The following is a 17803-nucleotide window of genomic DNA, read 5'->3' as shown; positions in this document are numbered from 1 at the left end:
TGGATCCTGATATTTAAAGTCTTAAACTTTTTTTGTCAAGTATATTTTTAGTTTCTGCACACATAGCTTAATTAAAACTCAAAACAAAAAATGGGGGTCAATATGCTTCTTTTGGCGCTACGGTACATTTAATATGACCTTTTTGCACTGAAATTTGTTTCTTAATCAAAAATCAAATCTTCGATGTTTTCCCCCTAATGTTTTTATCCAAATAAATCATGGAACAAAATAAACTATCAATCTATTAAAACAAGACACTTTAAAATTGTGACTAAGAAAAAATTTCAAATTTGACCTTTCTGCACTCAAAAACTGTGATTTTTCTGGCATTAAAAATCTAACAAGCAAGAAAATTACTTTAAAGTCTTAAACTTTTGCTGAATTTAGTCAGATTGATTAAAGTTATCTTATATATTCAGAAAAGAAAATCAAAAGCGGGGGTTTATGATGTAAATTTTTAGATGTTACTAAAAAGTGTTAATTTTATGTTAAAATTGGCTATTTTTTTTCCTGGACTTTCAGAATATATTTACTATATTTGTCACAATATAATGAAGGAATTCATAAGAAATAATTTAATAGATATTTCAGAACCAGCATAAAACATTCCACTGCAAAAACAGCTCTGTGTGCAACCAGCATGGAAAAACAGGAATCTAAACTAAACAGTACTGTATATATTTCAAAAGGGAAAAATTGATCATTTTCTCCTAAAAAACCTTCCGCCAAAAATATAGTTCCTGGCTTAATCCTATTTGAATGGAATTTGATCGCAGTTTTTTCATTGGATATAGTTTAATCTGTATTGTAGAATCCAGATTTAATGTTTGAACTTAAAAATGATGCAGAATTTTATAAATAAAGGTCCAGACTAAAATCTGCTCAAAAGCTCAGGATCGAACCTCCTTAAGCTAAATGAAAAATCGCTTAATGTAATGAGTGTATTTATTTTCTATAAATAAAGCGTTTAAATGATATACCCCTGAATAAAAGGGGCGTATTTTGTGCATATAAAAACGAGTTTAAAACATAAATCTCTCAACAAAATGAGCGTATTTTGTGTTCTATAAAGAACACGCCTAAATGATAATTCTTTCAATAGAACGGACGAGTTCTTTTTTTATTAATTAGAAGTTTGAGTGATAAAACTCTATACAAAATGGGCGTATTTTGTGTTTATAAATAGCGAGTTTGAACAATAAATATCTTAATATAATGAACGTATTTTGTTTTTATATGTAACAAGTGTATGATAAATCTCTAAATAAAATGAACCTATTTCGTGTTCTATAAAGCACGAGTTTAAAGGATAAATCTCAAAATAAAATGGACGTATTTTTAAATCGTTAAATGAACGTATTTGTGAATGGTTTAAATGATAAATCTCTAAATAAAATGGACGTCTTTATGAATGGTTTGATGAAGAACAATTTTAAATGATAAATCTGTCAATGGACGTATTTGTGTTCTATAAAAAACACGTTTATATGATGAAGGATTCTCTAAATAGAATGGACTATTTGTGTTCTATAAAGAACAAGGTTAAATAATAAATTTCTAAATAAAATGGAAGTATATTCTATAGAGAACCGGTTTAAAGGATAAATTCTAAATAAAAAAGGCTTATTTGTGAGCGTTCATCTTCTAAAGCGTCTTCTAAAGAATCCTGAGGATTCTGGAGTATGTATTTAAAATAAAGTAATTTTAAAAAATATTTTTTTAATTCTTTATTTGATACACAATCTGTTATATCATAATATAATACAAAGTTTAACATTTTTACAGACTGTGGTTTTTAAGAGAGAGAGAGAGAGAGAGAGAGAGAGAGAGAGAGAGAGAGAGAGAGAGAGAGAGTTGGCATGTTATCATGTATTTTAATTTTCATTTAATACATTAATAAGACTGATTCTTATCTTTAATATAAGAGATTTATAAAAACAATTGATTCCATTGATTCCAGTTGGTGTCAATACTTCTTTGTCTCCATTTTTGTATGATAGATATTTCTGAGTTTCATAAAAAAGTTTAATATGTGAAGTTGCAGGTCTGACATTTAATTTTTTCCTAAACATCTCCTAGTAGAAATACAGTATTTTATCCACAAGGCTAACAAGTTATGAATATCTTTGTTTTTTCCTAGAAACCCCAAAATAAAACTTTGTGAATGAAAGTTGCAGCCCTGTCTTTTGCTCACAATATACTTCAAAACTGTTAAGAAAAGTTTGTACATTATCACATTTCCATAGAACATGTATTGACATTGAACATAGAACATTGTTTCTTCTTCCACATTGCAAAAAGAACATAATTAATCATCTCTTTTCCTAATTTTATATAGATAGGAGTTTGTACCAAGTATTTTATTTAAAATTTTATATTTAAACCATTGAAGTTTACTATTTTTTGTAATTTTAAAAGGAAGTTTAAAAATCATCTTCCATTCATTTTTTCCCCAAATCAAAAATATCATTCCATCTTGTTTTCCCATTTGGTTCAACATCATTAACATTGATTATTTCATAAAACTGATTTGCTTTCTTACACTTTGAAAGAATATGAGTGCTAGACAAAATTAATGGGTTTGGTAATTTTGCAATAATATCATTAATGTTCGTTGCTTTCATCCATGCTTTTACAACATGTATTATACCTGCAAATTGTAAGAAGTTGTGCTTAACATTTGGATATATGTCACAAAAACTCCAATAACTGTAAAAGAAACCATTATAATCTATATCATCATTTATAAATCGAATATTCAGGTCATACATATTCTTATTATAAATAGCTTTCCCACCAATGACAATTTTAGGATTATAAAAGTCGGTACGTCTCCTGAAACCTTACAGTCAATAGAATATTTATTATTTAAAACAGTCCAAGCCTCAAAGACATCTTTCCAAAACTTGTTTATCAAATTCTTCATGATAGTTTTAATATATTCAATGCCACATTTTAATATTTTTATCAAATCTATATTAGGTAAAAAGTTTTGTAAACCTTTATCTGACAGAGTGGGCTGTTTCATCCAAAATAATTTAAGTGATGCAGTAAAAGCTTTAAGATTCATCATTTTTGTCCGCCTTCTTCATATTATTTTTACTAAGAAATCTTTCCTCACTCTGTGATGTAAACCATTCCATACAAATGAAAAAGAATAATTTTTCAAGTTCCTTCAAAAATTTTTCTGATGGGTTGGGAATAGCCATTAGTATATGATTTAAAAGAGGTAGAACAAGAGTTTTAAGAACAGTTATCTTCCCAATAGGTGTCAAATATCTCTTACTCCACTGGCTAATAGTGGCTTTTATTTGTCTTAATTTGGGTTCATAATTGAGTCTTTCAACTTCACTTAAATCAACATCATAATGAATTCCAAGTAAGGTAAATCTTGTACATCCCCACTTAAGATTATACTCATGACTTAATATTTCTTGACTATATTTTTTGGAACCAATCCAAACTGCATGGGATTTTGAACAATTGATATATAAACCAGACATTTCTGAAAATTTCTTTTAATATTTTCATTACTTCTGTCAGTGATTCTTTACTACCATCTAACAGAATTGAAGTATCATCTGCTAATTGTGATATTTTATTTTCCATGTTCTTTACAGTTATTCCCTTGATTTTTTTTATTTTTTCTTCTCAGAATTGCTAAAATTTCTGCACACAAGATATAGATATAGGGTGATAGAGGATCCCCTTGTCTACAGCCTCTCTGAATGTTAAAACGTTGTGAAAAGTTACCACTCTGATTATTCGTGGAACTTATATTAGTAGAAAACAATTTCACCCATTTTTGTATTGAGTGACCAAAGTTAAAAAACGGCAGGGAGTTCTGAATGAATTTCCATGAAATGGTATCAAAAGCTTTCTCAAAGTCAATCAATAGCAACAAGCCTTGTATATTTTCCTCTTCTGTATACTCAATAATATCAAAATCAAACGTGTATTTTCTCCTGTGTACCTACTGGAAATAAAGCCAGTTTGATCGCTATTTATTAATTTGTCAAGATTAATTTTTATCCTATTAGCGATAGTACCTGATGTTTTTTGAGAAGCTGTCTTGGCTTATCCCCCTTTGGTAAGAGTGTAATTATATCATGTCTCTTTGTGATAGACAGTAGGTTATTCTCATATGCGTAGTTAATTTACCTTACAACAAAGTGTCCAGGGTATTTCCAAAAAACTTTAAAAAATTCTGTTGAAAAACCATCAGACCCTGGTGAATTGTCTTTCATTTTACTTAGAGTGCTAGAAGCCTCTTGTAAAGTAATAACACCTTCTAATTCTTCAGCTTCTACATTAGATAACTTTGGAGTATCCTCAATGTTTAGATCAGACTCAAACTCTTTCACATTTTGACTTAAAACAGATTCAGAATATAATTTCTCATAAAATTTCTTTGTTTCTTCTAAAATTTGTGCTTGATCATGGATTATCTCTCCTGTGTCTAATTCTAGCATAGGTATTATTTTACTAGAATAGTTCCTAGATTCTAGAGAACAGAAATATCTTGTAGGTTTTTCTCCTTCGTCTGCCCATCTTGCCCTACTTCTTACACATATACCTTGTAATTTATGTCTTCTTAAGCTTTCAAATTGTTTTTTTTTTGTTTTCTAAATCTAGAACATTTTCATCTGTAAGATTTTCCTCCAGGTGTTTTATTTCTTCTCTCAATTTTTTTTTCTGTTTTATCATTTTTCATTTTTAAGTATGAAGAGTATGAAATACTTTTGCCCCTGATTTCTATTAAGAGAGTTTCAAGAAACAATTGATCATTTATAGTAAAACATATATCTTTATCTTGAAGAGAATCTATATATGTTCTTTCATAAACTGGTACAGCATACGGCATTTTAACATTATTGATAACCTCTTTAATGCAATCTAAGTACTCTTTGTCCCTTAATAGAGAGTTATTAAACTTCCAAAAACCTCGTCCTTTTCTAAAGTCATAAAATTTTAATCCCAAAGAAATCATGGAGTGATCTGATCTATAGCTAGTTTCAATGTCACATTTATTTACGCAGGGAAGGAGTGTTTCTGACATGACAAAAAATCAAGTCGACTCTGTTTGAAAGGTTTTTTCTTACGCCAAGAATACCTTCGATCTTTTTCATGAAGTTGTATAAAAGGATATATATATCCATTGCCCTCCATGATCTCCAACAATTTAGTTCTAGCCTTTGGATTGTTTACATGTTTGTAATTAAAATAGTCTAATTCTGGATTCAACACTAAGTTAAAATCTCCGCACCATATATCATTACTACAATTCATGTCCTCTTTATATGTTTCAATATTTTCAAAAAAAAATCAGGAGAATCATTATTTGGACCGTACACCGTACATATTACTAGTTCATGACCCTGGATACAAGCTTTTATAATATGAAAATTTCCATCCTTATCACCTTTCTCTGATATGACCTTGAAATCAAAGTTGTTATTTACAAGAAACACCTCTGGAATTACTCGTAAAAAAACTAAAAAAGCATTCATAATCCCACAAGTTTCTCACTTCGTTCTCAATTTCAGATGAGAAGTGAGTGTCTTGTAAACAGCATAAGTTATATTTTAGTGTTTTTAAATAATGGAAAACATCTCTACGCTTTGCAACATCACCCAGACCTTGACAATTAACTGATAATATTTTAACTTCCATCAAAACAGAGTACTGGCATAAAGTATTGACACCAACTGGAATTCATTCTGTGTAAATGTTTGGTTTTATGATACTTATTCTGAAAACATGCCATAAAAAAGAGAGGAAAAGAGTGTAAGAGAAAGAAAACATGAAAAGAAAAATAAAACAAATTTCGCGTCACAGTAATATCTGTAGAAGACTTCACTGGCAATTTTCATACTATTGACCACATGGAATGTGGTATAGCTTACAACCGGTTGTTTATATGATCATTATAATATACAGAACCCGTGCGTAATAGAGTAATTTCCGGATTAGAGGTTTCACTCCTGGTCGTCTTTGAGATTTAATTTTTCCTCAATATCATCAAAAATATCAAACACAACCTTTTCACTCCCCAGTTGACTATAGATGTGTCCATTAAAATACCATGCAGCCTTGATCCTGGGGTTTTCGAGAAGATCGTTTATAAGTTTGCTGTTCAAGTAGGTCACGTTGTCACTGAGGCGAATCGAAGAATTCGTTTTATTTTCATTGTTGATCTATGTATCATAATCCTGGTCTTGGCTGTATTGTTTTTCATTTTCATCAGGATTGGCCGTTGATACCCTTGTCTTCCCGGAATACGATGTATAGCTATGATATCATTCTCCGTAACTTCCACTCCAGTGTTTTCTTTAATATTATCTTGTGATTTTAAGAAATATTTTGTTATTTAACAAATTTAGCTAAATGAAGAACAAAGATGCGTATAGTTAAATTGAAAATTGATAAATTGTAAAACCTTTAAGAAATATTTGTTAAAAAGTTTCATTAGCATATTCGATGTTCATTAAAATACATGTACAATATAAAATGCCAGTTATTTTGCATCCTTGTTTATGATTTTGTGTTTGTTCTGTTTTTGATCTTAAGTTTGAATTGAAAATAACATACAGTAATCATGCTTAAAATCAACAGTTCTTTATAACAATACACATTGTAAGCAAACACGTATTTTGTGTTCTATAGATAAATTGTGGTATTGTAGGAAACATGTCAATCATCAGAAAATTTGGATTCAATCTTAGAAATTTTGCAATAAGTACGAAATAGAATTGGAAGAATACGCATATATCTACATGTACGACTGTGTTGGAATCAGAATTATATAAAAGCTCTGAGATTTTATACTCTCAGTGAAAAGAACACTTCAGTGAAACAATTAGCTAGGATCTGATCTGAATTAGAGACTTAAACATTCTGCTAATTAATTTTGCCAATCTTTCTTACTTTTCCAAGCGATAGGGATGTCGCTACAATATGTCATTTCGTATCAAATATTAATGAAGACAAATTGCTCATTAGGACATACGTTATGCTTGATGAGAAATAAATCTTTACATCAAACGTACTTATTCTCTTTCATAAACTGTTAAAAGGCATCGTGATTAAAGATATTATTTTTTTTCAAGCACCACAATTACATTAAGTACTTACTACATAATTTTGTATTATTTCTCACTTTACCATATCGTTATCTGACCTTTTCTAATTCAATATTGATGAAGACTAATTGTGCTTAAGAGCATATGTCACACTTGAAGAGAAATGGATGCTAACATCAAATGTATTCATTCTCTCTGCAGTTTCCCTTCAAGACACCATGATTAAAGGGAATGTTTTTAAAATCCATTATGTTTGAATCTGCCTACCATGTGTTTCCGAGGTCTTCTGAAAACATATTCTGAAGTTGTACTTTGACTTCCCTGAACAAATATTACTACTCCAATATAGAATCTGTGCGTCATTTTCTACATAAGAAAAATAAAACTTTTGCGGTCGTTTTTAAATCATAATGTAAATAAGCGACTGAATCATCGTTGAAATCAGAAGGGGACTACCGCCACAGGGGGTTATTAGAATAAAACCTTTAGTTTTATATAGGTAACGGTATCTTTACTCATTACCTTTTCTTTTATAATCATAAACTGTGATTAAGATCGACAAGCTCAGCTATAAATTAGCATATTTCTTCCTGTTTTACAATTTCAATTTTATTTTCTTTTTAACATGATTACATCATTTACACTTAAATAAAAAAAAAAAACATACTTCGTTAGAAATTGAAAAGTATGTAAAAATTTTTTTCTGGATTTTCCTACTTATCCCTATTTGTCTTGGATAATTTTGTTAAAAGTATGCCCTTTCTCATCCCTCTGTCACTAAGTTGTCGCATATGACATCACAGAAGTATGGTGCTGAAATCCGTTTGAAATATTCATATCGTCGTATTTAAATTTCAACTCTGAATTTCGCTTGAAATATGCTTACAAGGACGTTTACTGTAATCATTATTTTAATAAACAAAGTTATAGATAATATTTTCATAAAATTACTTTTTTTTGAAGAGCATTCGACACGTCCTCTAGAGTAAATGAGAAACAAGGAGAGTAGGGTAGCGTTTGTGGAACATCTGTAACGGTATCTGTTAGAATTAAAGCAAGATTTTACTGATGGATTCTCCGAATCTAAAAATAAACATAATTTCAAAGCATTAAAATACAGAAAAAATGAATGGAATTATAAAAAAAATAACCAAAAAAAAAAAAAAAAAAATAAAATAAAAAAAAAATAAAAAAAATAAAAAAATAAAAAATAAAAAATAAATAAATAAAAATAAAAATAAAAAAAAAAAAAATGAAAAAATAAACATAAGAATAAGTTCTGGTGGGAAAGATTAACATTTCCTAAATTCTTCGTTCGTTATAAGAGCCAAGTAAGAAAAGACAGTCTAACATTAGGTCGTCTTTCATATCAAATCTAAGTTTTGTTTTAATACATAATTTTACTACGGATTTGTCCGTCTGACTGACCAAAAGACAGGGTCCACGCCGGCTTTGACGACAGTGGATGTGTACTCCTCCTAGGCACCTTATCCCAATTCTAAAAATTTACAGAAGTCTGTGTTTAATATCCAGTTCAAAATTGTGTATTGTTTGAGTTTTTATTTCCGTTATCTTCGCTTTTTTTTTTTATTTGATAATGTTTTCAAATTGTAACTAAGTCAAATAATGTATTGTTTCTTGCAACTTCTTTTTCAAAACTTAAAATTATTTAAAAGATTTAGTACACACTGGGTACACTCCGATGAGCATTTTAACTTTTTTTGAGGGAATGAAAAATTGATACAGGCCGATGTGCTCGGGATTGTTGTTTACAAAAGATTAAAAACAAATAATGGTTTAGCATTGTTAAAATGACATTTGGAGACTAATTTAAATACTTGAATAAAATTTTGAATATAATCTACAAATAAGATTATATTCTCTTTGAACCTGATTTACCGAAATCACTGAATTTTAATTGCATTCAGAGTAAGAGGCCTTAAAAGAAAAAAATAATATAATTATTTAAAGACAGCTGACAAAAAAGCATAAATAAATAAAAAGAAAACCTCATAACCTCATAACTTTGATTTGACATTAGTGAAAGAAACATTTCAATGTAAACAGCATATTTTTCATTATTATATCTGGATAGTAAAGTAAACATTTATGATAGTTCATATATTCCACAAAATTGATACCTAAACAAATTAACATACGGAGTACGTAAACGTTAGCCAATCACTTTTAAGTTACTGAAATAGTTTTGATAATTTAATTAGCGGTTGAAGGACCATATTGCAAATTCTTAAAGGTACGTCGTAGGTAGCTTTACATACAAATTACGCTATGGGCTCATTTTGTCTTCTTTGGGGTGTCTCAATCTGCCATTATTTCGCAGAAATATACCGCAAAACTGGAACTGGATGATAAGAAATCAAATATCGAACTCTTAAAAGAATACAATTCTACATCGTTGATCGCGTGTGCAGCTCTCTGTCAAAGGGAGTGTAGTTTCTTTGGATTTAATTCTCACATGAATAAATGCCGTACCCACAAGATTTTCACGTCTGAGATGTCTAATGAGGCCAGTTGGAGATACTACTTTCATGATTGTATGTATAATTATTTGTTTCCTAGTTTTACACAAATAAACAGAAACACTTTAAACGCTTCATCGGTTTTTATCGCACTACTTTTAGGTCGATAGATTGATTGATTGTATATTGTTTAACGTCCAGTACGAGAATTTTTCACTCATATAGGGGCGTCACCATATACCAGTGAAGGGCTTCCAATTTATACCTTTACTCGGCACTCATTGCCATTGAGCAGTGAGGATTCTTTATCGTGCCAACGCCTACCGTGACATGGGGGCTCGGTTTTTAAGTTCTCATCCGAAGGACCCACAACTTTCACATCAAAGCTCCGAGCGCTTGGCGAAGGAACAGTTGCTACCTATTTTTTATCGACTTAGGTCAGTCGCGGCCGTGATTCGAACACACGACCTTCCGATCACGGAGCGAGCGCTCTACCGACTGAACTACCGTGAGGGTTCTTTTAGGTCAAAGAGATTTATCAATATATACTATGCACGATACTTTTCTCCCCGGAGACCCTATTTATGTGGTATTTAACAATTGTATTTTCAACATTATTAATTCTTAATAATATTGCAGGTTTTTTACAGATTCTTTCTTATTATTTTTGTTTCGAATTTATGATGAATTTGAGATTGATGGAATTATATTATGTAATTCGAATATTTTCTCTATCTTTACTTTCCGTTAAAATAAACGTTGATAAAAATATGAAGACTGCTATTATATAGGATATACTTATGAAAAAAAAGATCATATGTTCACACTGTGAGAATACAGTAATAATATTCATTTTAAGCAGGTTCGATCCTGAGCTTTTGAGCAGATTTTGGTCTAGACCTTTATCTCTAAAATTCTGCATCATTTCTGAATTATAGCATTGAATCTGGATTCTAAAATGCAATTTAAACTATATCCAATGAAAAACCGCGATTAAATTCCATTCAATTAGGATTAAGCCAGGAACTATATTTTGTGGCGGAAGGTTTTTCAGAAGAAAATGATCAACTTTTCCCTTTTGAAATATATACAGTACTGTCAAGTAGAGTCTGTTAAGCCATCATGCTGGTTGCACAAAGAGCTGTTTTTTTTTTTTTTTTTTTTTTTTTTTTTTTTTTTTTTTTTTTTTTTGGTAGTGAAATGTTTTATGCTGTTTCTAATACATCTATTAAATTATTTCTCATGAATACTTTCATTATATTGTGACAAATATAGTAAATATATTCTGAAAGTCAAGGAAAAAAAATGAGCCAATTTTAACATAAAATTAACACTTTTTTAGTAATATCTAAAAATTTACATCATAGACCCCCACTTTTGATTTTCTTTTCTGAATATATAAGATACCTTTGATCAATCTGCTTGCTTTCAGCAAAAGTTTAAGACGTTAAAATGATTTTCTTGCTTGTTAAATTTTTAATGCCAGGAAAATCAAATTTTTTTAGTGCAGAAAGGTCAAAAAATTGATTATGCGAAACAATTTGAAACTTTTTCTTAGTCACAATTTTAATGTGTCTTTTTTTAGATAGACTAATAGTTTATTTTGTCCCTTGATTTATTTTAATAAAAACATTGGAGGGAAAACGTCGAAGATATGATTTTTGATTAAGACACAGATTTCAGTGCAAAAAGGTCATATTAAAAAAAATCCTTACAAACGGTATCTGTTAGAATTGAAACAAAGATTTTATTGATGGATTGTCCCGAAATCTAGAATTAAACATAAATTCAAAGGATTAAAATACAGAAAAAATGAATGACCAAAAAACAAAAAACAAGAAAAAAAAAAAAAAAAAAAAAAAAAAAAAAAAAAAAAAAACCCACCAAAATCATTAAGTCATATCACATATCAATATCAATTCTAAGCTTTGTTTTTAATTTGACTACGGATTTGCCCGTCTAACTGATCAATAGACAGGGTCCACGCCGGCTTTGATGACAGGGGATGTGTACTACTCCCAGGCACCTTATCCCAATTCTAAAAAATTACAGAAGTCTGTGTTTAATATCCAGTTTAAAATTTTGTATTGTTTAAGTTTTTATTTCCGTTATCTTCACTTTATTTTATTTGATAATGTTTTCAAATTTTAACTAAATCAAATAATGTGTTGTTTCTTGCTACTTCTTTTTTAAAACTTAAAAGCATTTAAAAGATATAGTATATATTGTGTACACTCTGTGAGCATTTTAACTTTTTGTGAAGGGATGAAAAATTAAATACACGACGATCTGTTCGGGATTGCTGTCCACAAAATTAAATTCAAAAGTATATAAACAAATAATGGTGTAGCATGTGTTAAAATGACATTGTGAGACTAATAGATAAAAGTTGAAACACTTGAAAAAAAGTCTTCTTATAATCTTAAATCAGATAATTGTCTCTTTGAACCTGATTTACCAAAATCACTGAATTTTAATCACATAAAGTGTAAGAGGCCTAAATAGAAAAAAAAATTGAGATATTCGATAATTAAAAGACAGTTATTGACAAAAAAACAAAAACAAAACAAGACAAAAAAAAAAAAAAAAAAAAAAAAAAAAAAAAAAAAAAAAAAATCAACAACAACAAAATACTTTACAACTGTGACTTAACATTAGAGAGATGAACTTTGTAATGATAACTCCATACTTTTCATTGTTATATCTGGAATTGCTATAGCAAAGTAAACATTTATGACAGTTCATTTCGCATTTGACAAAAACGATACTTAAACAATTGTAACATAAGGAGTACGTTACAGTTAGCCAACCACTTTACAGTAACTAATATAGGTTTTTATGATTTAATTAGCGGTTGAAAGACTTTATTGCAAACTCTTACAAGTACGCAGCAGGTAGCTTTAAATACAAATTTAGCTATGGGTGCTTTTTGGCCTATCTTTATAAGTTTTGTCTTCATTGCGGTGTCTCAATTTACCATTTTTTCAAGGAAGTACATCGCGAAACTGGAATTTGATGACAAAAAATCAAATAAGGAACTCTTAAAAGATTACAATGCTACATCGCGATCGGTGATAGAGTGTGCAGCGCGCTGTCATAGGGAGTGTAGTTTCTTTGGCTTTAATTCTCACATGAAGAAATGTCGTACCCATAAGAAGACTTTCACGTCTGAAATGTCTAATGAGGCCGGTTGGAGATAATACTCCCATGACTGTATGTATAACTGTTATTTATCTTCGTTTGTCAGAAATCACATATAAACATTATTAGTTTTTATCGCTCAACATTATTTATTCTAAATAATAAACCTTTGAGTATTATCTTCGATTAAAAATTGAACTTCTTCTGTGAAGGAAATATTAATGAAAAAATATCAAAGCTTACACTGTGACAATACAGAAATGAAATTCATTTCAAGATAAATAAAATTTTATCATTCTCAATCATTAGAAAACTGTTGTTTGTAATTGATTAAAAAAATGAACAAGGATGCACTTCAAGCTAGTAACTGTTCTGAAAGCTGAGATGGGAACCCTGCGCCCTGGACTACTAAGCATTCTCTGTCGCCCGGTTTTTTTTATAAAAGAAATTATAGATTAGAATTTATTAAACGTAAATAATTTTAGGTAATGAGGAGCAGCTTAACAAAATCTACTTGTAGTTCACAACTTAACTTCAGCAATCAACCTTAATTTATCTTTCAAATATAATGTATCCTGTCACTACCTGTATATATACATGATTCCAGTATTATTATTTTTTTGTTATTCCTGTAGATTGTAAGTTTTTTCTGCTTTAGTTATTCCTGTAGATTGTATTTTTTTTCCTGCTTTAGTTATCCCAGTAGATTGTATGTTTTTTTCTGCTTTAGTTATTCCTGTAGATTGTAAGTTTTTTTTCTGCTTTAGTTATCCCTGTAGATTGTATTTTTTTCCTGCTTTAGTTATTCCTGTAGATTGTATGTTTTTTCTGCTTTAGTTATCCCAGTAGACTGTATGTTTTTTCTGTTTTAGTTATCCCTGTATATTGTATTTTTTTCCTGCTTTAGTTATTCCTGTAGATTGTATGTTTTTTATGCTTTAGTTATCCCAGTAGATTGTATGTTTTTTTCTGCTTTAGTTATTCCTGTAGATTGTATGTTTTTTCCTGCTTTAATTATTCCTGTAGATTGTATATTTTTTTTCTGCTTTAGTTATCCTAGTAGATTGTATGTTTTTTCTGCTTTAGTTATTCCTGTAGATTGTATGTTTTTTTCTTTCTGCTTTAGTTATCCCAGAAGATTGTAAGGATCTTCGAGCAGATGGTCACACGAATTCAGGAGTGTATGAAATCTATCCCTATGGCGACATAACCAGTCCTGTCAGAGTTTACTGCGATATGGAGACAATGGACGGAGGATGGACGGTTTGTTGTTTATTTCAAAATTAGCGCACATTACATAATTCTCACTCTGGGTTTTTGTTCCTCAAAAAATATAGAATAATAATATACGAATATTTTGATTTTATTTATTTACATATTGATCATACAACTGTTAAAACACTAACTTTTAAAGGCAATCCAAAAACGAGTCAATGGATCCCTGAGTTTTGACAGGACCTGGACAGAATACAAGAATGGGTTTGGTTCACCGGAACAGGATGTCTGGGTTGGTAAGTGTAAATCTCTTTCAAATAGGAACTTTCACCAGCTTTTAAATTTGACAAAATTTCTTTATTGTGGCAGATAAAAAAATGGAAGCGTATCAAAGATCTGGTTTTGAAACTGGATAATATGTTACGACGATAATCACTTACCGTGTTTAATCTTATGTAACGATAAACTAAGAAAGCGAGACGTTATAATTACTTACTGGCATGTTCTTAATGAGATCGAAATTATCATCAATATCTTCAGCTTAAGAAAATAATGTGATTTTTCATTAATGTATATTCATATATAAAATAGAATTATTGCATTGCAATGGACTTTACAGTTGATTTCAAATATATTTTAATGCAGGAAATGACGTAATACACCAGTTAACAAATGAAAAGAACTCATACCTTCATGTGTCCATCACTCTCCAGAATGAAACAAGGTTGTATGAAATGTATGATCGATTCTCGGTCTGCGATGAAACAGAGAAATATCAACTCTTTCTCGCAGGACCAGTCACGGGAATCTTAGGTAAGTGTATTCAATTTAGGTTCTTAAAATTGGTTACAAATCAAGTATACAATTATATACTTCTATGCATAGAAAGATTATTAAGAGGTTAAAAAAATAGACAGATACATTTTTTCTAATATTCCGTAAACGTCTTTAATTCCATTTTTTTTTTTATATTTAACGATATCATTTGTATATATAATTCACGAATTCCGCAGTACTTGAATTTCTCATTGCTAAGTAGTTGGAAATTATAAATTATATCTTTTAAAACAATGGAAAATTATGTTGATTTTTTTGTAACTAGCATATTCAGTAGCAACCTTCGATCCACCATTGTTATTAATCTTTGTTTTTGTTTTTTGTTTGTTTTTTTTTTTTTTTATTTTCAATAATCTACATTTTGAACTACTACGGAATAGGAAGTTTACAGCTAGTAATTGATATATAATGTGACATGTTCACGAAAGCTTGATGTTCAAAGAAAAAAATTAAGCCGTAACATAGACAAATTAAAAAAAAAGGTCAAATTCAAAACATCGCGACGCATTACAATTCTGCATTAAATGAAAATCAAATATTATAAAATATTTACATGTATATCATTTCTTACCTTGTTATCATTTTGAATGATTCGCTTCGTATTGCATTTTATACATTTTAAAGTCACGGTCTCTAACAGATTTCAATTTTTAATATATTCATTTTTCTAATATTTCTATTGACCTTTACAAAAAAAAAAATATTTCGTTTTTTAATCATACTTTAAAATTGTAACACGTCTGGGGTTTATTGTTCCATTAGAAATGATGTTATATGAATTGCACAGCGTTTTGTATTGTATTATTTTATTTTATAAATATTATCGCTATTTACAGAAGACAGCAGGAGAAGCCGTCTATCTTAGATGTACTTCAGTATTATTGACAATAAGATTAGTGTGATATACCGTATATCCGTTTTTTTTTTCGCGTGTTGCAAATTTTGCGAAAAAGGGGTAAATTTGTACAGTTTTTATTTTGCGTAAATTATTTTTTGCGATTTAAAAAAAGCAAATTAAAGAAAAGATAACGTTTTTATGGCACACTGTAGCCAATATTATTTCTGCGTTTTTTATTTTTTGCGAATTAAAATGATCGCAAAAAAGGCGAAAATCAGATCATTGCGAAAAAAAACCCGGATATACGGTATTTACATTCCACATGTATTTTGCTTATAAAGTGTGAGGAAAGCTACGGCATTCAAAACACAATAACACAGACAGGGGGTCAAAAGGTTAAAGTATGCTTTTTATTTTGACGTCACAAACGTTGGACGCCGTGGAAATGCTACGTCATAAATGAAAATCAAAATCAGAATTAACCCTTACATTGAATAGAAGCTATTGCAATAATTGCAACTTACTCTAAGGATAATGCTGGGATTTGAAATCGAAATGAAATTTGCAGTCAAGGCAAGGAGTTAAAATTTAAACATAAGCACTAACGCGTATTACTCAATTTGTTTTCACTCACCACTGCAGTTCTGAGACTATACCTTACATAAAATAATGATTCAATGCTTACATCAATCAATCAATTATCTCTGTGATGTATTTTCTCTACAGGTGATAGCATGTTAAAAACCGGGGATTCTAACAAAGATCTGTCTGGGATGTCATTCACTACACCAGACAGGGATAACGACAGGTATAGTATTGGTATTGGTAACTGTGCTGCTAGACCTAGAAGTAGGGGAGGCTGGTGGTTTAACTGGTGTTCCTACGCCTTCCTTAACGGTCCCTGGTACCCGGCAGTCTGGCAAAAACCTTGGTATCCTACTGTAGAGAGTGGATTAACTGTTAAAGGGACCATGATGTTAATACGACGTCACTAAGTAAACAAAACTAAATCTTAATAACCCGTATTTACTCTTTGATATCTCCTTGAACATTTTAAACGATTATTAGAAAATTTGTAAAAGGTATAAATCATACTCTTTTATTTTTCTGAAACATTATTTAATTCTTTTAATTCTTTTATTTTCAACAGATGAATATTCAAAAAGGAGAGACCTCAAATTGACGACGACCAACAATCAGTCAGATGAAACACTTTTGATAAAAGAGACAATTTTAAATTTATTATGGGATTCTATTCATTCTTTTTTTTAAAATAATGTTTCATATCAAGTAAGAAAACTTTTAAAGGATTATGTTTTGAGGAGGTTTTGTGGTTGAACTATTTCCAGAAGCAATAAAGTTTCGTTAATTTCTTTACCGAATGTACCCAGTTAAAACATCATATGTGTTGTAATAAACTGGGAATTAGACATATTTTGTTCGTATTTATGAAACTGCCACATGAAGAAGTCTGGACGGATGATTAGTATTAAGATTGCTCTATGTAAAAGATAATGGAAACTGTTTTATTCGACACCTGTACAATCCCTGAATTCTGATATTGAATTTCAATCTCATTTCTAATAATGTCCTTGTTTTTACACTGTGTAATCTAACACCCTGTCTATTCCGGCACAAAATTTGCCTCCCACTGTATGTCAGATAAGACAGGTTTCACTGTATTAAAGATATTTATATAATATAATTAGGCACATTTGATGCTTTGCAGTACAATATACCCAAAATTATGCTTCTCTAAAGGATATCTCCCATATCTAATGAGGCATCCCCTATCTTTATCATGCATGCGATATTTTGAATGCATGCGATATTTTGAATGAATGAACAAATATAATCCGTTAATCTACTATACAATAATTGCTTTGGTGGATGCTCTTGTTCAATTTTAATTTTATGGATAAAAGAAAAGCTTAATATATGACGTCAGACGTCAATTTCCTTCTCGAATTGAATTGTACCATTAAAACATTAATATAGCTTAAATTTTACGTGTGACAAGAAACGCAATGATGCCAGGTTCATTCGCCTGACAGGTCTATTTTTTTAAACAAGGGTATGTTATGAGATAAAAGTCAAATAATAACATTTTTTGAAGATCAGTATCACTTATTAATACAGAAAATTGTCATAAAAGAACTCATATCCACACTGTATTTTTTTTTCCGGGATGAAACACCAATAGATATGTC

General features: G+C 29.9%; 1 protein-coding gene across 3 annotated transcripts in view; it reads left to right on the top strand.

Annotated features, from left to right (window-relative positions):
• Positions 1-17803, top strand: part of LOC133199224 (fibroleukin-like) — a 138107-nt gene that overhangs the window by 117089 nt on the left and 3215 nt on the right. For 2 of the 3 annotated variants that reach the window (XM_061335063.1, XM_061335066.1), the window contains exons 5-6: positions 16320-16588; positions 16744-17023. The exons of the other annotated variant lie outside the window; for it this stretch is intronic. In XM_061335063.1, coding sequence (XP_061191047.1) covers positions 16320-16588 — 269 coding nt within the window. In that variant the 3' untranslated portion in view covers positions 16744-17023. Of the gene's footprint in view, positions 1-16319; positions 16589-16743; positions 17024-17803 lie in introns of those variants that run through there. 3 annotated transcript variants of the gene reach the window in all.

Source organism: Saccostrea echinata, unplaced genomic scaffold (assembly GCF_033153115.1).
Source record: "Saccostrea echinata isolate AGI-Se365-2 ecotype Australia unplaced genomic scaffold, CSIRO_AGI_Sech_v1 ptg000033l, whole genome shotgun sequence".
Classification (NCBI taxonomy): domain Eukaryota; kingdom Metazoa; phylum Mollusca; class Bivalvia; order Ostreida; family Ostreidae; genus Saccostrea; species Saccostrea echinata.
This window is presented reverse-complemented; position numbering and strand designations above follow the sequence as displayed.